Raw genomic sequence first — 21,588 nt, forward strand, 5'->3', positions numbered from 1 at the left:
GGGTTGATTCAGCTGATCTGGCTGGCTAGGCAGGTGTCCCCCTCCTCCCTTACCGATCCATGTGTATCCCTCCCAAAGCTGTGTGCTCGGTTGAAGAGGATGACCTTCCCCCCAGAGGAAGGGACTGGTCTTCGGTCAAGGGTATACGAGTAGCTGCGCTCCCCTGCTAGAACCTCCAAACAAGCTCTCAATTAAATGTCACTCTCTCAGGAGGAAAGCCTGCTCGAACTCTAATACTAGGATAGTTCTCTTTCATACATTTTCAAAACATAGTATATTTTTCATTCATAGCACATATCATAAGCTGGAATTATTTAATTTTTTAAAGTAAATACAGTTGACCATTGAACAACAGAGGTTTGAACTGCATGGGTCCACTTATACATGGATTTTTTTCAACAAATACAGATTTGGCCCTCCAAATCCCTGGGTTTTGTATCCAGAGAGTCAACCAACCACAGATTGAAAATACTATTTTGATCTGTGGTTGGAAATCTGTGGATGAGGTGATTTGACTGTTCTATGCTATTTTATTTTTTATAATATATATTTTTATTGATTTTTTATAGAGAGGAAGGGGAAGGGATAGAGAGTTAGAAACATCAATGAGAGAGAAACATCGATTAGCTGCCTCCTGCACACGCCCCACTGGGGATGTGCCCACAACCAAGGTACGTGCCCTTGACCGGAATCGAACCTGGGACCTTTCAGTCCGCAGGCCGACGCACTATCTACTGAGCCAAACCGGTTAGGGCTATGCTATTTTATATAAGTGACTTGAGCATCCATGGATTTTGGTGCCCACAGGGGGTCCTGGAACCAATTCTTCTTGGATACAGGACTGTAATTCTTTTCTCTGTTCTACTAGGCCCGTGGTCGGCAAACCACAGCTCTCGAGCCACATGCGGCTCTTTGGCCCCTTGAGTATGGCTCTTCCACAAAATACCACGTGCGGGCGCACATGTATAGTGCGATTGAAACTTCGTGGCCCATGCGCAGAAGTCGGTATTTTGTGGAAGAGCCACACTCAAGGGGCCAAAGAGCCGCATGTGGCTCGAGAGCCGCGGTTTGCCAAGCCACAGTTTGCCGACCACTGTACTAGGGCATTCAGTACAAATATCTAACATACTTGCCCTAGCTGGTTTGGCTCAGTGGAAAGAGCGTCAGCCTGTGGACTGAAAGGTCCCAGGTTTGATTCTGGTCAAGAGCACATGCCTGGGTTGCAGGCTCAATCCCTAGCAGGGGGCATGCAGAATGACTCTGTCACCACTGATGTTTCTCTCTCTCTCCCTCTTCCTTCCTCTTTGAAATCAATAAAAAAACACACACAAAAAAAACCACAAATATCTAACATACTTAATATCACACTAAATTATGCTTAATTCTCCTCCAAGTTATGGTATTAGAATATAGGTACAGTGGGGCCTTGACTTACGAGTGTCCAGACTAACAGGTTTTTTTGAGATACTGAGCCGTCTCTCGGCTGATTTTTTGCTTTGAGTTGCAAGCTCAAAAAAATTCGCGTTACGAGCCAGCTTCAGATACCCCACTGCTAGCTGGCGCAGTGAATGTCACAGTGATTTGACATACAAGTAATTTGAGTTATGAGCTCCGTCATGGAACGAATTAAACTCGTAAGTCAAGGCCCCACTGTATTCTTTCTGGTATAATATCTAGTACAGTGCAGTACTTAAAAAGGAAATTGAGATTATAAGGATGATTTTTTAATTTATTTGTTTACTTTTATCTGTCTTCCAAATTTTCTGACAGTAAATTTCTATGGAAATAAAAACTTGGTTTCTTAAACTTATACCATAAAAACAGATGTCCTTATATTGAATCAGAAATTAAGGTCAAAGCAGGAAGTCATCTCCAAGATCATTTAATGAAATAAGCAATTTTTATTTATTAGTTCTTGAAATGAAGTACGTTCTCAATTATTTCTCTTTTTTTTTTTTTTTTTAGGGAGGCAGAGGAAGGGAGAGAGAGAAAGAGAAACATTGATTTGTTATTCCACTTACTCATGCTTTCATTGGTTGCATCTTGTATGTGTCCCGACCAGGGATTGAACCCACAGCCTTGGCATATTGGGATGACACTAACCACTTATATACCTGACCAGGGCCTCAATTACTTCTTGAATGGAAGAGTGTGGCCTCTTAGAAACCAGCATGGCTGAGTTATAAATAAAAAGCTTTCTCACCTGCTCCAGTTTTCTTTGTGCCGTAATTCCGTTTACATAAACTGGAATTCAATGAAACAGAATTCAAAACAAAGTAGGGAAAATGGAAATGGGATTGAACTAGAAATTACACTTTATGTGGACTAGTCAACAATACCGTGGGAACTCAATTACAGCATCGCTTCTAAAGGAAGGGAATAGACATGACAGGCTAAATAGTCCCTGCCAACTCAGAGACTCTTAGTCCATAACACACAAACATGAACATACCTTTGTTTATTAGACTTTCAGCTTGGATTGGGCATTCCCAAATACCATTCTCTTGAGGCCCTGAATCAACATGGCCCTGACTCTGACTTTGGCCAGAGAGCCAGTTTTGTTGACTCTTTGAATGATAATCAGTGAACAGGTAGGAATTAGAAGTTAGCAAGAGTTGAACAAAAGTGCCCTCGCAGATAGACCCCATCAATGCTTTAAAAGCTCAACCTCCTCCCAAATCTAACAAAAACCTATCTACTTACCCAGAATTGCCTCCTGCTCACCTTGCGCCTCTCCAGCCGTGGTGTCCTCTGGTTCCATGGTCTGGGATGTCCCTGCAACAGGTTCCAACATGATCACAAGATTACCAAAAACAAGGAGAGCTTTGGTAATGGCCAGAACAGGGGCCAGAATTTTCCTCAGAGTTCCAATTCTGTGACCATCTGTGTTTAAGAAACTAGAGCCAACAGAGCCCCAGACTGCACCAGTTTACGGGAGGGAAGAGGGATGTGATGGAACCAACACTGAAGTAGGAGACCTCTTGCCATGCCTGTTACGGGCAAGTGGTCTAGCCTAAGCCTAAGTGTCCTTGTCTGCACTGACCTCACACAGATATGGTGGGGCTCAGAGGAAATCTGAGTAAGGAATTTCAGATGTCTACAATATATCATACCTGGGAATGACTAAAAATACTGACTTGGCTTATGTCCCTTAATATTTTTTTCTTGCCCATTCCTCATATTTCAGCAAAGATTTTAAGCCATATTTGAGATTCCTCAAAATTTAGTCTAATATATGAGCTTATCTGTAGTTTAGGCAAAGGTATACTAGATGGGATAAGTCTCATCACTTAGTTGCTTTAATCATGCTAACTGCTACCAAATGGATTAATTACCCCTAATTAATGGGCCAGGCTGTAACAGTTCTCAAAACTTTCCTGCCTCTTTGTTGTTTCTCAAATGAGCCAACAAGCTCCCAATGTATGTGGCCTCCAAGGAGTTTGTGAACCACTGAATGGCTTAATCTGTAAAACCCTTTCAAAGAATCGTCCCAGTAGCTTCCAAGAAGCACTTACTTCTCCCTCCCTCCCTCTCCCCCACCCCCAGATATGTCCCTAGCATCACTCACAACTCATCTCAGCTTTTGCTCTCTCACACAGATCCTTCAGGTTCATCTTGCCAAAGATTTTCAGAGCCACATCCCAGGCTTGCTCTCCTGGATAATGCTTGCGCATCAAGTTAGCCAGATCCTCCCGATTGGCCTTCTTCACTTCAGTCCAGGGTAACAGGCAGTTCCCGGGTCCCGGGGTCTCATTCTTTAGGAATGACTTGAATTTACTTAATTCATTTTTGTTTAACTCCTCCAAGTACAGTAGCAGCCCAAAATCAGAAAAGAAGGAAAACGACGAAGAATCTGTCATCTTGTCTGTGGGTCAATATTCAGTAGGGAAAAATAATTGAAATAAATGGGACCTATGGAAGAGATTAGAAAATAAAATACCTAAAAAAATATATTAATTCAACAAAAATGTGTTGGATTTTCTATCATGAAAACATTCCTCTAATACAGATCATTAGATATTTCTTTCACCTTCCTAAGAGTTACTCCCAACCCCACCACGTGTAAGCAGTAAAAAATAAAGACAATTCATCTCTCTGAGCCTCGGTTAACGACTCTGCAAAGTGTTGATATCAGAGGCAACCTCAGAGGTATGTGGTATAAATTAAATCAGGTAGAGTGCATGTATCACCTGGCACAGAACAGGATCCTACTAAGTATTTGCAACTTTCCTCATCCCTTCTCTCCCCCATCAACACCCAACGTGTATCTCAGCCTATAAAGCATTGTTACTGTACCCCAACCAAAGACATCATTACTACTGAAGCACATGCAACTGGAATATGCCACCATCTACCTCTTCTTGTCCTATCAAATCTGGTCATGAACCGATATGCAGTCAGAGGGTCTGTGTTCCTAGCTCACAAGCTCCTTTCCCTTCCACGCCCCTTCGCAATTATTCTGGGTGAGTTCAAAGTTAAAGCCCATCCAAACATTAGTATTTCATATCCTTAACCTTAACTCCCATGACCTTATTTCACTCCAGCATTTCACTCTGAGGCTATCACTCCAGACTTTATCAGCAAAAATTACTCAAACTATTAAACTCCAAAGTCCCATAGCCCATTCTCTACTAATATCTTCCAGTTTACTGAGCAGTTTCATGCCCTCACTCCCACTCTGACAGTTCCTCTAACAAACACTATCAAATTTTAGTATTTTAAGCCCTGTGTTTTCCTCTTACTTATCAGCCGTCTTAAGAACCTTATTCAATTTTGTATTCAGCATGGGTACTCCAGTTAATCACTTAAACCATTATCTTCAAGTTCCTCATCTCCTTTTCAGTGATTGCCTAAAGAGAGAGCTAGTAAGTGGTTCCGCCAGAACGGCACATAGATCTTTCTCTAAACCGCCTCCCTTGCCAGTCTTGATAATACCTCCCTCTATGCTAGCCAATGAGATTGGAAGAGTTGGGTGGGGAAATAAAATATGTAGCAAAGGGAGGCTTTACTTCTTAAACAGAAGGTGAATTACCTCAAAAGTATATAGTAAGTTAGGATTATATCCTACAGTGATTGTTGAATTATCTATCAGCTGGGGTTTTTTTGGGGTGGTGGTGGTGGTAGTGATGGTTTGGTTTGGTTTTTGTTTTAACTTCACTACAGAAATATTCTGGATTACAGACTAGGATCTAATCAAACCAGGTTTCATAGTAATTTTTTACAAAGAAGCAAAAGAAATAAATATGAGCACACTTCAAAAGAACACTGAAATTTCTCCAAGACATACCGACTATGGTGAGGGAAAATGAGGCATAGAACACAACACCCTCAACTTCCTGCCTAGAAATTTACAGATATCACTGTGTGGGGGCCTTTTTTCTTCCTCTTTCCTATAACAAAGGAAGGGGGCTCCCTCCCCTCTTATATAGCTGATCCCTCCACCTGTGATCTGAATCTCATTAGGATCCAATTTTTAAGTGACTTAATCCATTAATGATCTCTCTTCTCTGTCTTCAACTTCTCCCTGTCCTGTAAATCCTCGTTAACATTTACATTTCCCCGGTCTACTTTAGTCTTTTACAAGTGTTCCATTTACTCCACATCCCCTTCATCTTCACAAACTTCTTCAGAGTTTTCTATACTTTACCAATTACACCTCCTCAATCCACTGCAATCTAACTTTCAGGACCAAATTTTCCCTGAGATAACTCATACGGATTACAACCCTGTTGCAAAACACAATAGGCATTCTTGGATTCAATTTTCATATCTGTAAGAAGGAAAAAAATCCTCTATAAGGATTAGAAGCTAATGCATGCACCTAATTTACAAGGTTCCATAATACTATTTTAGCCTGAATTCTTGATATTCTCTCTCTCCTTGACTCTCAAAATCCCCTTCTTTTTTTATTTGCCTCCTGCCTTTCAGAGTGTCTCTGAGCCAATATCTCTATATGGTTCTGTTGTGTTAATTCTACATGATATCTACAATTCTGATAGTACAATAGACTCTGGCCTCCTTCTCAAAAGGTATTATGTTGTACTTGAGAGACTTGGGGGTTGTACTTGAGAGAACTGATCTGCTGCTCCATGTCACTAGAAAGTATCTCAAAAACATCAGTGAAAGAAATCAAGCCCAAAAGGAAGATATACCGTTTATAAAAAGACCAAAACTGAAAATCAGAAAACTAAACTATTCTGTTTATAGATGCATGTACAGTTGTTAAACCCATATATTTTTTTAACTGAGCTAAGGGTAAGGCAGTAACTACTGTGAGCGATGGTTTAATGTTACCTCTGCAGGGACGGAGGCACTGGACGCTGGCAATGTTCTGTTCCTTAACCTGGTGATGGTTTACGTGGATGATCAGTTGGTAATAGCACCTAAGCTGCACATTGGTGTTCAATGCACTCTTCTATGTGAATCATAATCACACTAAAATATGGTTTTAAAGTTTAATATCTCCAGAAAGACATAACACAGAGATAAGGAAAGCACTAAAAGCAAATCCTTGCAAATAACCTATTCTAGAAAAAAAAAGGGTAACAAGTATTTCAGAAAAAGTTCAAACTTGAGTAGATATTAAAAACTAATAAAACCAGGCGATACCACTTCACAAGAATCAAAATGACAAAAATAAGCTTTAAAAAATAATTCCATATGAGGATGAGAATATTATCAGCAGATACTGTTAGTATGAGGGTTAACTGCTACACCTTCGGAAAGCTGCATGTCCTCTGCTATGGAGAGTTCTAACACTATGCATGACTTGCAACCAGTAACCTCTTCTTTGGTAAATTATCCAATGGAATGTAATACAGAAAAAATACAGAAAATACAGAAAAAAAAGTTTTGTGCATTGGGGTGTTTATTTAGAATAGTAATTGCCAATGAATTAAAATTCAATTATGATTAATGAAATATATGCATAAAAATATAGCACACTTGAATTTTTCGTCATTAAAATGACCCCTCCATGCAACAATATGCAACACGTGCAGGGAAGAGCACATGGTAGGACAATGAGGATTACAACCACGGAATTAAAACCACACTTCTCCATAAAAAAACCGGCACAAAAAATATTTCAAAATATTAACCATGGCTGTGTTTGGGGTTTAGAACAATTTGCGACAACTTTCTTTAATGGCAATACGTTCCTTAAATAAGTGGAACAATATAAAGGTGAAAGGACGGCACTATCAATTCAAATTTGTCAAATCCCAAAGCGACCTAGAAATAAATGCCAGCCAACTGCACTCGAATTTGGCGGGTGGGAGCTCATTGGTAATCTCTGCAGAGAAAACCGTTTTTAGGCCACTGCTAGGGGAGAGAGAGGCAGAGGGTGATAAAGCCTCACTATTACGAGTAAAGGGTGACTCCATTCAGGGAGCAAGCAAGAGCTATTCTTTCTACAACTTGGCTAGGAAGAAGGAGAGAAACTGGTGACGTGGAGCACAACGCTGTCAAGTTTTAGGCTGTTTTGTTTTCAATGAGAGGAGCTTGGGGGAGGCCCAGCGCGGAGGAATCACCGGGGAGCACAGGTGGAGGGAATATTCTCGGACAGAAGGACCAGCACCTGCTTTGGGGCCCAGTGAGGCGTTCCTGAGTTTATCAGGACCGGTGAAAGCGGGAATAATCATAACACTGAACTCAGGCCACACTAGGTCCCACCCGAAGTGGACTCCTTACACTCGTCCTCACCCCAGTCCCGGGCTCCCCGCCTCAACAGGTGACCTCGGCATCGATCGCAGCGGAAAGCGGCCTCCCCCTCCGGTCTCCGCCCGCGCCCACACCCGCAAGCCGCCGGCGTTCTCCACTCTGGGGGTCCTGGCAGCTCCTCTTGGGCCTTGGGCCCCGGGTCCGCATCCCCTTTCTTGTCCCCCACACATGATGCGCGCGCTCAAAGACTCTCCCGGAATCTAACTTTTTACCTGGGAGCCTGCAAAACACACCCGGAGAAGAGGAGAGTCATTCCATACCTGGGCGTCGGCGACGGAGGTTAAATCCCAGCACTGAGCGCCAGGAACCAAAAAGGGAAAGAAAAAAGTGAAAGGAACGGCTCAGCTGGCCCCTGCGGGTGATGCCAAAGGAGTAACTCGCTCTTTGGCCCTTTCCACCCGGTCTCCCTCCTGCGCCGCGCGCTGATTAAAGGCGCACAGAGCTGTGCGTGGGCCGCGGGTGCGGTGGTCCCTCCTGGGCCCAGAGAGGCTGTCTTCCCATTGGCTGGCCGAGCCGGGGGCTGCTCCAGGCCCATGTCCGGCCTGCGGGGCGGACTGATCTACCAAGCGCTGCTTCTGGAAGAAGATACATTGTTCAATATAGGACCCTAGGAGTGCAAACAGCTGGGGGCGCACAGCCTTCTTCATTTCCAACAACACGTGGGGAAGAGGGGGTCTAGGAGTTGGACCCTAGCTTCGGAGGGCCTTTCTCAGACCGGCTGATTCGCAAAAAGCAGCATTCCTTTATTCATTCATCCAATAATCCCTATAATTATTGAACACCTACTTCGTGCCTGGCAGTTTTCTGGGCCCCCTCTTGCAATGACCAAAACATCCAAAGTTTCGCTTTCCGCCTCCCCCATCCACCTCCCATGGAGCTTACATTGTATTGAATGACCTCAGGTAATGAACAATGAGCGGTAGTATACCAGATGATCATCTCTGCGCAGAAAAACAGAGTGGGCTATTGTGCGGGACTGGGGGCCAGGAAGTAGACCCTACTTCTCTTTGGGTGGAAAGGGAACACAATAAGGCTTAAAGCTCTCTATGAAAACTCCAGCTCAAGAAATGCTAACTTTATAAGTAATAAAATGGAAAATGCGAGTCTTTTAAATTTAGAGTTACTAGCAAAAAGGTATCAGAAAAAAATTTAAAGAGGTCTCTTCATGAAACTAAACTAATAGGGTACAAAGTTAGTAGGGGCAATTAAAATCACATTCATCAGATGAGGATTGGGACCATGCTCAACCAACTGAGCAACACCGGCCAGGGCCAGAATTGAATTTTTTATCAAGTTCTCAAATTTATACATTTTTGCTCTATGTATTTAGCAGGTTTTATGCTATTATGCTTCTTCATAAATTGTCTTTTATCGATTTATAGTCCATCTCTTTCTTGACTCTTAAATGAACTTCTAATTTGTTTTCTGCAATATTGAAACTTCTGCTGTTTTTGTTTGCCTGGTAGCTTTTAGATCAGCCTCACAGGTATTTCTTGTAAACAGCATACGGCTGAGTTTTATTTCTTGGCCCTGTCTCTGCCTTTAAATAAGAAAATTCACACTATTCACCTTTAGCACAATGACTGATAATTTCTTTCATTCTTTATATGTTACTTCGTTTCTTATTTATTTTACATCATGGATTCCTCTGTTTCCTTTTCCATGATTTTCCTCAGTTATTTCTGTTTTTAGTTTATTTGCTGTTTGTTTAGAGTCCTTTCTTGAATTGTTTCTTCAGATGGGGGAGACCTAAATGATGCACACTGAATTCTTGCAAATCCTCAAATATTTATTTGCCCAGGACAGGTGACTACATTTTGGCTGATGGTTTAAGCCTCTTTATTTTACTAGTCTGTAGCTGTTATTTAACTGTTTTCTAGCTTCCAACATTACAAATGAAAAGTCTAATGTTATTTATTTTTTTAGTTTTCTTGTCCTTTCTGCTTGTAAGTTTGAGTTTTCTCTTCATCCTTAATATGCCCACTGTCTTTACTCCTAATCTAGACTGAAATGTTATGAATTATTTAGATCTTTAGATTCAAGCCTTTTAAAAAAAATTTCAACATTACCCTGGCTAGTGTGACTCAGATGGTTGAGTGTTGTTCTGTGCACTGAAGGGTTACCTGTTTGCTGGCTCAGTTCCCAGTGGGGTGCATGTAGGGGGTAGTCCATCAATGTGCAGGAGACAGGAGGCAGCAGATAATGTTTCAATGTTTCTTTCTCTCTTTCTCCCTTCCTCTTTCTCTAAAAATCAGTTTTAAATCTTTAAAAAATGTTTTTAAAACTAGAGAAATTTCTATCATTTTGTTTTTCATTTATTTCTTCACTCCTTTCTTTTTTTTCCTTCTGGAACTTTGTGTTTGTATATTGTAGTCTTATAGATCCATCCTTTAAGTCTATTATCTTTTTTTCTTTGTGATTTCTATCTCCATCTTTTTCCTTCTGTGCTTTGGGGTATTTCTTTAAGCCATCTAGTTCTTGAGTCTCAAAAGTGACCATCTTCAATTCACTTGCTAAGCTGATTAAATAGAAGATACATATAGATGTAAATATAGATAACTTTAATTTTATTTTTAATATATCTTTAAATTCCAAAAAGTCTGTATGCTATCCTAGATTATCTTTTTTGTCATTAATACTATAATCCGCTGTTCTAGCAGTTACATTTCCCTAGATGCACATTCTGTTTGTTTTTACTCATTGTTTTCCATCTGGCAACTGAATCCCTTAGTTGTCTTGTTTTTGTCAGTTCATTGAGGTTTAGGTCTGCTTAATAAGATATTTTAAGTAGCAGCAGTCCCACAGTTAGAGGAAGACAAAGAGGCAAAGGGTCTTTGCCGCTGATTGCTATTGGATAGAAGCATGAAGTCTGCCATTTTCCAAATGAGGCACCTGGATAAAACCTGCTTGCTCCCTAGTCTCATAACATCTGTCTCAGCTCACATGTGCATCATCTTCTTGGTCTCTTGAGAGTCAAAGAACCCCAGTAAATTATACAGGTCTCCTAAGGGGTCCACAGAGCAGAGATCCAGGGTCTTTTTAAGAAGGTATTTCTTGAAGTGGCAACTTTCAAGTCTTCACATCAAGGTTCTGATGCTGTTCTCTGCGTTCTTATCTAGCCCAAAAGGATGGAAAGAGGTCCAACATCAGGTCTCTAGACCAGTGCTCTAAGCTCAAGTTTTCTCTCCATAAGCCCCAGTTGTCTGCTTAGGAAAAGCAGACAGAGCAGGAAATAGAAGAGAGGTACTGTCCTGTTCTGTGAATAACCTTAGGAAATGGTAGGTAGACCCATTTACTTTCTTTTACATGCAAAAGCCCCAATTTTCCCCAGTATATCCCAACCGTGGCATGAAGACATTATCAGTGTGTCTGGGGTGAAAGTCCTTAAGGATTAGTGTTCTTAATTAATTAATTAATTAGAAAATAATCAGTTATTTGAAACAAAACCCTGGGTTCCACACCATCTCAAAATAAGTTCACAAGAACTCAAAGTCAAGGAGACTCAGTTATACTTCTGAGATCCTCTGATACACAATAGTTCAGTCTCAAAGCACACTTTAAAAAACGAGACTAATAAAAATGAGGTAAATAATAACATCAACAGCTAAGATTTGATGTTTTTATTTTCCAGGAAACTATAAAAGCAAATATATGAATTATCTCACTTTCTCTTTAACAATCAGAACTGATATTCTACAGGTTGGAACCAGCATGGCAGAGCAGTTGACCTCCAGTTCTTGTTCTTACCGGTCAATGCCTGTGTTTACAGAATTTTCTCTACTGTAACTATTTAACTACATTAACATCTTCATCTTACAGATGAGAAAACTGAGGGGAAAAGATTAAATAGCTTACCCAACATCACTAAATGGATAACAATGACGGGTTTAACGTGAATTCTGTTTGACAGCAAAGCCCAAGCTCTTAAATGCTTTGCTATGCTGCCTTGGAATATTTAAGGCAGGGACCAGTGGTGCTCACACAGTGATTATCAAATAAAAGTCTTGGGACTCTTAAGAAATTTAGGGGCTCATCTTGTGGTGAGATGAGAGGTGTAGGCCCAGGACTACCGACTCCTGCTAAACACTGAAATGTAAATACATAGTTAACATTTATAGGGTACTTCCTATATGCCAGGGAGTAGGTTAGCATTTTGACTACATTAAGTTAATTCTATCAGCAAGCCTTTGAAATGGCTACTGTTGTTATTCCCCTTTTAAAGGTGGGGTCACTGACACCAAAAGGCTGTCATTCAGCCAAAGTCACATCACCAGTAAGTGGCGAAGTCACACTAGAATCCAAGGAGTCCCTTGCTTTTAAAGACTCCCCTAATAAAGGTTCCGTGCCTACTAAATCTTGAATAGAACGAATCCTGCCCAAGTTTGAGGGAAAGTGCTCAAGGATATGAAAACATTTTCCTAAGATAACACACTCAACTAGATAACAGACGAGAAGATGCTTGGATCTCTTTCTCCTGTTCTCAGTGAAAGGAGTTTTTAAGGGTAAAATAGGTTTTAGGAAATTTTAGGAATTAAGGGGTCCATAGAAAAAGCACGGGGCTACAGAGCAGCAGAAGGTACATTTCCATGGAATAAGGGAGCTGGGAGCTGCAGAAGATATACATTTACAGAATAAAGGGGAGGAAGCCCCTCATTAAGAGAGGGAAGAGGAAAGCCCAACGGGAATAGGAAAATAATAAGGGAGAAGAAGAGGAGAACCTCAGGTACCTCAGGTGAGGTATGAGCCCTGAAGTTGCTATAGTGACCAAATCAAAGGAAATAGTGACCAGAGGGGATATCAAGGCACAAAGAACGCAGCCTTTATAAACCATGGAAAAAAGGGACCCAGTAGGACTCTCTCCCCCTCCCCACGTGGGAGTCTGTGTTTGTTTCTCAATAAATTTCCACCTTTTGTCCATGATTTCATTCTTCGACTCCACGGGACAAGGACCTGGGAACCGTCCTGCCCAGAGGAACACCACCCGTTCTAATTCAATTTTCTCGTTTCATCAGGACATGGAGAAGGGGCTCCTTCAGAAGACTCCACTTCGCTCCACCTTGCCTTTCCTGTCTCTGCCTACAGTCCCCTGGGGAGCCCAGGAATTGGCAGGAAGAGGGGAGGGAGGAAAGCCCCGTCCACCCTGGAGCGAAGCGGGTGTCCGGCAACCTGAACTGGAACCTGAAAGGTCCCCTCATGGCTGCTTGACTCCAACCCCGAGTTTAGGGATGATGCCCTGGCCCTGTTCATTTTGTGGTTACCTCAATAGAGCATCGTTAATTAAATAAGCCATCAAATTTGATATTACCTATATCATGTTTATAATTCACCGAGGGCGCGAGTCAGCGGGAGCTAGCGCTCCTCGCCCCCAAATGCAACCTGACAACGAGGGTTCCCCCAGGTTCCTGATGGGATTCCGCACTCGCGGGACATGAGGGTCTCCCTTTTCCCAGAACTCCTGGCCCTGTCCCCCTTCCCAGGGGCCCGGAAAGCGCCTAAAATATCCCCATGTTTTTAGTATCTGGGATGTTTGGCCGCATCCTCCTCTCAAAGCGCCCAACTGCATCCCGATCTTTCTGGCCAATCAGGAGCCACGTCCTCCGCGCTCGCCTTTCCCGCCCGCCCCCTCCCGTCTCCATGGAAACGCCGGGAGTCCACGCCCAGGCCTGCGGCTTCGGTCCCCTATAGCGGGGCTGCGGCCAAAGTGTGTGCAGCGGGAGTGACTTGGGCAGTCGCCGTCCTCCTCGGAGGCTTCGTGAGTGACTCTCGGGAGCTCCGAGCCAGAGGGACGAGGGCGGGGTGGGAGACTGTGGCTGGAGAGCCCGCGGCAGAAAAGGGAGGGTCGGGGCCGAGGGGCGGGGCGGGCTTAGAAATCCTGGAGACACCAGGTAGTTGGGCTCTTCGCAGCCGCCCTCCCCAGGTTCAAACGGAATGAGGGGAAGGGGAGCGGAGGGCACAGGCAGCTCGGGCCCTGGGCCCGGGGTGCTGGGGGTCGGGGGTCTAGACGCGGATCGGAGACCGCGCCTGCCTTCGCTGCGGGAGCAGAGGCCGCGCAGGTGGTGGCCCCGAGACGGGCAGAGCCTGCTCCTCTAGAACCATTCGTACCTCCGAATCCAGACACTCCGGGAGCCCGAGGTGCGTTGGGGAGCCCAAACCTGTCCGGCTCTTGGGACACCCATGAGTCGTTTTTCTCACCAAAGAAAGAGGGCTCTTAACTGTTGATCTTTTTCCTCTGGGACCTGTGATCAGATCAGCAAGGCAGGACTCCTGGCGAAGGCTCATTCATGCCTCCATTTTTCAGGTGAGGAAAGTGAGCCCCAGGTGGCCTACAAGTTTGGTCCTTTCCAAAATTCCACAAAGTGGTGGGTGACAAGAGTTGAGATTGTGATCAGGAGCTGGGGTCCCTTTCTAAGACTCTGGGTGCTCTGCTAGTAAAGTTGGTATTTCTGATGTAACAAGTAGGGCAGAGCAATGGAATTATATATTTAACTGATGAACAAAATAAGAAAAATAAAGAATATCAGCTATTTAACTACGCTGTTGTTGTATCTATTATTTTTTATTGTTCTTGTTAATAATAAACTAAGAAAGCCTTGAAGCTCAAGAGGTTAAATTACATGGAGAGCATATGCCTCCCTGGAGGGACTAAGCTATGAGATAAAATTCTGTGTTTTCATGTTCAAACTAGAATTGTACCTTTGAAGTTTTTAGAGGGTCAGAAACAAGGTCTTGGGTGCTAGCCCTGGTAACTCTCCTGGACCTTGAAAAGGAACAGAAACATTCCTGGGTTCTTTCTGACCTCTTTGTAGGAGATTTGGGGATAATACCCCATTAGTATGTGGGATTGTCGTGGGTTTGGGAATTTCATGCCTAGTCTTTTCATTTCTCCCTCTCCTCAGCTCAGCCTTCTCAACACTCCATCCACCCTTACCCAAAACAGGAGCAGAAAGTAGGAAGGAATGTTCGCTCTTTTCCTCATTGTCTGACCCCAGGTGAGTAGGATTGTCTTTTCTCCTTTATAAAATGTCCCTGAACAGTGAGAGTAGTGGTGATGGGAATGGATGGATAGACAAAATAGAATGCTCTGTGTTGCTTGCTTGCCTGGGAAGCCTCCTATGCAGTAAGCCCCTGCCTCCTTCCCAGTACTTTTCCCAACATTTACTTAGTCATTAAAGTCTACTGCATAATTCATATTGTTCCCGTGCTCTGAGATAGTGTCTTTCCTTAACATTGGGGAAATAAGCCATATGAAGTTAGTATTTCTAAAGTTGTTGCACATTAAACGGTGCTAGAATGAGTGGCACTTAAGTCAAGACCAGCAACTCAGACTTGGATAATCATTATGTATAGGAAGATATCATTCCAAACAGGAAGATCATCATCTAATCTCAGGTAGAATTTGAAGGGACAAATATGGAAAATGGGCAGTAGAGGGTAAGTATGAATGGATAAGGTGAGGCCATTTTGTTCACAAGCTATTAATATTTAATTGGTTACTTATTCTTGTACACCACTCAGAGAGTCCCCTGCATATCAGCTAGAGGCAGCCATTATTGACTTATAGTCCTTTATCTAATACTTAATATACATTATACTCACTAATCTGTACAAACACTTATATGTATGTATGTGTATACATACATATATTTACAAAATATACACACATTGGTTTATCTAAGATATAGGTATATAGAGAAATTAATATATATATAAGTTTTTGAAATTAAAATATTTGCATAAAGTGAAATCTTATTTCTTTTTATTTATATAGATTTGCTTTGAAATCTCTTCTTCATCCCCAGATCTAATATATAATCACTTTCATTTTTTAAAATTTTTTTATAGTTTCAAATATTATAAAACTTTAACTCTCAAACTTAGCATTCTTTTTTCTTCCCATGTATTTTTCTCATAACATTTCCTTTCTCCACTGATTGTGGTGCTATCTTTTCATATCCAAATTACTAAATTCTTTACACACACACATAACACAGATCACTTTTAGGACTGTCCTATTACATGGACCTATTTCTCAATTCTTATACTTGTTTCAGAATGTATTTAATTGTATTCCTGTATATTAGTGCATTAAATGGGGACAGACAGACCTTGGGTTACATCGGACTCGACGTACATTGTTTTGTGGTTACATCACCATCTCCCATTTATTTATTAAAAAAAAAAGTTCCGTCATTTCGACGTATGTACATATGTGCTTTATGTTTTTATTATTTATTTACCACAAGTAAAGGTCAGGAATTGTTACCTTTCTTTAAAATTTTTTTTACTGTTTCACTTCATTACTGCTGTGTGTGTGCTCCATGTGAGTGACGTAGGTGCTTATGTAGGTGGGTTCCGACTTACGGCGAAAACGCTTTACATTGCAACGTAGGATCAGATCTCCGACGTAACCTGAGGACCTACTGTAATGAGTAATTTAGCTTTTGTTTTTCACTCAGTGAAGATAAGGAAAAGGAAAGAAGATAGCTTACACATTGGAAATATTTCACAGAATAACATTCTCATAATTTTTATTTTGGTAAAAGGGAAGTAAAAGTTAATAACTTTTAGATATTGAATATATTAACCTTTCAGTATTTTTTATTAATATACCATATTAGTCAAAAGACAGGTACTAGACTCATTACCTAAACTTGTTTCATGCCCCTACATAACTTGGTTTATGCAAACTAGATTCGGTTACTTAAAGAGATTCTCATCTTAAATGGAAAAACAGAACCTATTATATAGAGTTGTTAAGAAGGTTAAATGAGATCATACATGTAAAAACTTAGTACAGTGCTTGACGAATAGAACCAACAGTTGCTATGTTATTATTTAAAATATAATGCATATTTTATATAACTTTCTGGTCACTAAAACATCAGAATTGAGGCAGCCTAATTCTTAATTAAGCTAATTAAGAACTTAGCTTAATTTTTTTTGCCAAATGACTAGTCAGTTCATTTTGTGGTTACCTCAATAGAGCATCATTAATTAAATAAGCCATCAAATTTGATATTACCTATATCATGTTTATAATTCATTGCTGGATTTATAGGTATTTGTAATTGTTCTTATTTATTGGACTGCACTTAGAAAGCACAGATCTTCACATACTATAATTAATTTTGTGTGGTCCTAAATTTGTTCTCATTTCATACTATTTGTATAAGTTAGCTTTTGCCTGTATAACAAACTACCCCAAACTTACTGACTTAAAAAGAGTATTTTTTATTATTCTAATTGATTAGATGAACCTCCCATCATGGAGTGACTTGGTTAAGGATGGATGGTGTAAGTTTAGGTTAGATATCCTGATTCACATATCTGGCAGTAGGTCAGCATCAGTGGGGATAATGGAATGGGTGGAATATATCTCTCTCTTCAAGCAGGCTAGCCCAGGCTCCTTTACACGGTGGTAGTCACAGTATTTTCAAAACCAGCAAGAGAGAGGTAAGAGGCAATGCACAAGCACTTTTCAAGTCTCTGCTTATATCACTTTTGTTATTGTCCTAGTGACCAAAGAGCCAAGCCTAAAGTCAGTGTGTAAAGGGAACACAAAGCTGTAGATAAAGTAGAGAGTTAATGCAGCCATTTTTTAAAACCTAATCTGTGATACTATTCGAGAACAGAAAATTAGAAACAATATTTTTTTCTTAAAATAATGCCCCAAATAGAGTAATCTAATTAAATCTCATCTTGAAGACTACTTCTATGAAGCAGTCAGCCTTACTCTTTTATTTCTAAGAGTACCTGGTTAGTAGTAGATGCTCAAGATAGATTTGTGGAATGAATAAGTGAGTGAATGAATACATATGTGAATGAACAAACAAATTAATTTCAAATCCAAATATGGAGCAACCTAAGCCATAATCATTCTTTCCCACTCCCACCCACACATATGTTCCTATAATTCTGAAGGTCATTGATTGAGATACTTAGAAATTTTTAACACAGCCTTCATCTCACCACTGGATTATTTGTTTATTCTTCTAGGAAACTGGAAAGAGAGCTACAAACCCCAAAAAGAAAGATTCAGATTTTTAGAGCATGAAAATCTTTCCCGCCAGCAAGGTTGGAGGAATGCTAGCCCTCAGTCATACGAGAGCCGAAACTATGTGGAAACCATTCAAGGGATAGATTCCAAAGACCTAAAGCAGCAAGATCTTTCCGAGCATCAAGAATGGTTAATAGTCTCTACACAAGTACCAGGTTATGGGAACTGTGAACTGACTTTTGAAGGCAAAAGTCCCAGAAACTTAAAATATACAAAGTTTATACTTTGGCAATCCTTAGAAACAAAACACACTCAAGACAGTGGTAGGGAAATCTATATGAGAGATTCACATGGTTTTCAAGGAAGCAGATATCACAGTAGCAAATGCAGGAAAAATCTCTCCATTGAAAAAAAAAAAAAACCCCAGAAGCTCATAGCTCAGCATTCTTATGTCTCAATGGAGGAAATTCTTCCAAAGTACATTGAGGAGTTATGCCTAAATGACCTACTGAAAGATTCTATGGAAGAGAAATACTGTGGATGTAATAAATGTAAGGAAACTTATTATTGGAACTCACAGTATATTCTCCACAAGAGAAACCAACTTGGAGAAAAGTTTTATCAGTGCTCCCTCAACACAGCATGTTTCTTTGAAGGATCAGACCTATACAGACATCCAAGAATCCACATAGGTAAGAAGTTATACAGATGTGATGAAGTTGACAGTAACTTTAGTCAGAGCATAGGTGTTCACTTTTGTCAGAGTCCACACAGAAGAGAAACTATAAACTTGACTGTGGTAAGGACCTCGGTAGAAATTAATTACTTCACACTCACCAGACACTTCACATAGGAGAGAAGCCTTTTAAGTGTGGTCAGTGTGGCAAGAGTTTTAGTCGGAGTTCAGTACTTCATGTGCATCAGAGAGTCCACACAGGAGAGAAACCATATGAATGTGATGAATGTGGTAAGGCCTTCAGCCAGAGCTCTAATCTTCCAATTCATCAGTTAGTTCACACAAGAGAGAAGTCCTATAAATGTGATGACTGTGGTAAGGGCTTTATCCAGCGCTCAAATCTTCAAATTCATCAGAGAGTGCATATAGGAGAGAAGTCTTATAAATGTGACAACTGTGGGAAGGACTTTAGTCACAGCTCAGATCTTCGTATTCATCAAAGGGTCCATATAGGGGAGAAACCCTGTACTTGTCATGAATATAGGAAGGGCTTCAGCAAGAGTGCAAAGCTTCACACTCATCAAGAGTACATACTGGAGAGAAACCCTATAAATGTGAACAATGTGGAAAGGGATTTAGTCAGCATTCACATCTCATTCATCAGAGAGAGTCCATATAGGAGAAAAACCTATAAATGTGATGCTTGTGGAAAGAGCTTTAGTCACAGATCTCATCTTCACATTCATCAGAGAGTCCACACAGGAGAGAAGCCTTATAATGTGCTAAGTGTGGTAAGGGTTTCAGTCATAGCTCAGCTCTTGGAATTCATCAAAAAGTCCACACAAGAGAGAAACCCCATAAATGCCATGAGTATTATAGGGGATTCGATCAGAATTCACATCTTCACAATAATCACAGTAAAGAAAATGTATAATTCTGTTCATTTAGTTAACATCTTTAATCAAAGCTTAACCTTAAGCCAAATAAATGCTACTAGGAAAGCAAATTCTATAAATAACCCAAACCCGAGCAACATTTAGTTTCGTCTAACACTCATTAAGAATAATTTGCTTCAAGAGGAGATTCTTAGGAGGATTTCTATATATTTAAAGTGTATTTTCTTTTTCCATTATAAATACACATAACTATGATATATATAAAAGCTTTAAAGTGAAAACTTTCTTGTTTCAAGCTAGTCACTTTTTTCTGTGCATTTTCATGTGCATGAAATCATACTGTATGTTCAACTTTGTGTTTTCACTGACTTCAAAACATTTACTTATATTTTGGTTTGAACTGAAATTGGCTAGCTAGCTATGAAACAGCATATTGACTCTCCTGTAAAGTCCCTGGGAGAGACACACACACACACACACACACACACACACACACACACACACACACGAAAACACAAAACTTTAGCCGAAACCGGTTTGGCTCAGTGGATAGAGCGTTGGCCTGCGGACTGAAAGGTCCCAGGTTCGATTCCGGTCAAGGGCATGTACCTGGGTTGCTGGCACATCCCCAGTAGGAGATGTGCAGGAGGCAGCTGATCGATGTTTCTCCCTCATCGATGTTTCTAACTCTCTATCTCTCTCCCTTCCTCTCTGTAAAAAATCAATAAAATATATTAAAAAAAAAAAAAAAAGAAAAGAAAACACAAAACTTTAAACTCAAACTGGTAGCCAATTGCTCAAATGTGGAAAAATTAATACAGGGTAAGAAAAATTCAATTGCTTATGACAACAGATAAGAAAAGCACTCTAACCCTTTATCTAGATGGGATATCTTAGATATGTTATATCTGTCAACCAGAACACTCAGGAACCATCCTTTCGTTGCAGGGGTGCCACACTTTGAACTCTACCACAATGCATTCTCATCCTTTCCTCTCCCCAGTTGTCCACACTTAACAAGTCCAGACACCAAAAAATAAGAAATATGAGATTTCTCTAAGAAAGGTGTAAATGATATGGACAAACGTTGATAGAAGTGAATGTTAAAAACTGAAGATAACTCCCTTTGGTTCAGAGTTAGAGATCTAAGAAGTAGAATTTGATTTAATCGCAGTAAAATAGAGTGGTAATAGAAAAATAACTGCTAGAAACAAATTGGAACTCAGAACTATGTGCAAGTATGAACTCAAGCTAATTATGTAAGGAGAGAATTTGGCCATTATAAAAATGGAATAGACTCAATAGGAATATACAAGTCCTAATTGTTAACATATAAATGTTTGGATATCACATCCCCCCAAAATAAATTAAGTAGACATGTTTAGGGAAATGAGAGGAAACTGTAGTACCAAAGAAAGGAATATAATTGTAAAGACTTAGAATCTCACTGCCCTAAGAATGAGCAATTTTGATCTAAAGAAATTTTAAAAAAATATTGATGGCATGACTGAAAACCTGAAATCAATAAAACTAGAGTAGAAATCTTTAAGTACAGAAGAACCTCTAAGATAAAAAATATATATATAAAATTGAAGGACTATAGGGAAATTTAAAATACTATACCAAAGTAAAAGGCAATAAGGAGAATTGACACTGCAAAATATCAAAAACTGTAGTGAATAAACTTGAGATCTTAAATGTATAAATAAATGATAATGAAATGGAAACAATGAGAGAAAAGATAAGCACAGAGAATGAAGATTCCAATGTAAAAAAGGTGTTTCTAAGGAAGATAAAAGAACATTTGGAATAGAATCAATGATCAAAGAAATTGTTCCTGAGCTAAAAGTATATATATGCTCACTAGATTTTTAGGGAGTATAAAAACCATGCTTAGAAATGGCTTAGGGAAAAAAAGCAATGCAAAAAGAAAAATTCTGGTTATCTACAAAATCAAAAAGGAAGGACAGATAAAGACCTCAGCAATAGTAAATGTCAAAAAGACAATGGAACACCACCTTTGGAACTGTAAGATTAAAAAAAATCTGTTATTCTCTACAGTTTTTTTTTAAATCAACTACATTGTCTTAATGTACACATAGCAAATTAGACAAAACATACAGGTGCCTTTTTTAAAGATCTCATGAATGTGAAGTAATGGTATAAAAGGTCTTGTGATGAGCACTAAAATTAGTTAAATAGGCATTAAGTCTGAATAACTTAATTTGTTTACAAAACTTCAAAAACTTTAGTTATGCAAGAAAATATACAAATGCTAAGTATAAAAGATTACATAT

General features: G+C 40.2%; 2 protein-coding genes across 2 annotated transcripts in view; one reads left to right on the top strand and one right to left on the bottom strand.

Annotated features, from left to right (window-relative positions):
* The window catches only part of NLRP14 (NLR family pyrin domain containing 14), a 28,694-nt gene extending 24,834 nt beyond the window's left edge, over positions 1 to 3,860 (bottom strand). The window contains exons 1-2 of the mRNA XM_070426693.1: positions 3,569 to 3,860; positions 2,704 to 2,775 (exon numbers count right to left, since the gene is read on the bottom strand). Coding sequence (XP_070282794.1) covers positions 2,704 to 2,775; positions 3,569 to 3,860 — 364 coding nt within the window. The remainder of the gene's footprint in view (positions 1 to 2,703; positions 2,776 to 3,568) is intronic.
* Positions 3,861 to 4,381: 521 nt separating this feature from the next.
* The window catches only part of ZNF214 (zinc finger protein 214), a 40,579-nt gene continuing 23,372 nt past the window's right edge, over positions 4,382 to 21,588 (top strand). Inside the window, exons 1-5 of the mRNA XM_070426998.1 lie at positions 4,382 to 4,463; positions 6,303 to 6,373; positions 13,969 to 14,020; positions 14,619 to 14,711; positions 17,719 to 18,411. Of these exons, the coding sequence (XP_070283099.1) occupies positions 4,382 to 4,463; positions 6,303 to 6,373; positions 13,969 to 14,020; positions 14,619 to 14,711; positions 17,719 to 18,411 (991 nt within the window). The remainder of the gene's footprint in view (positions 4,464 to 6,302; positions 6,374 to 13,968; positions 14,021 to 14,618; positions 14,712 to 17,718; positions 18,412 to 21,588) is intronic.

The sequence above is a fragment of the Myotis yumanensis genome, unplaced genomic scaffold (assembly GCF_028538775.1).
Source record: "Myotis yumanensis isolate MYYU_CA2020_CCGP unplaced genomic scaffold, mMyoYum1.0.hap1 SCAF_10, whole genome shotgun sequence".
NCBI classification, from domain to species: domain Eukaryota; kingdom Metazoa; phylum Chordata; class Mammalia; order Chiroptera; family Vespertilionidae; genus Myotis; species Myotis yumanensis.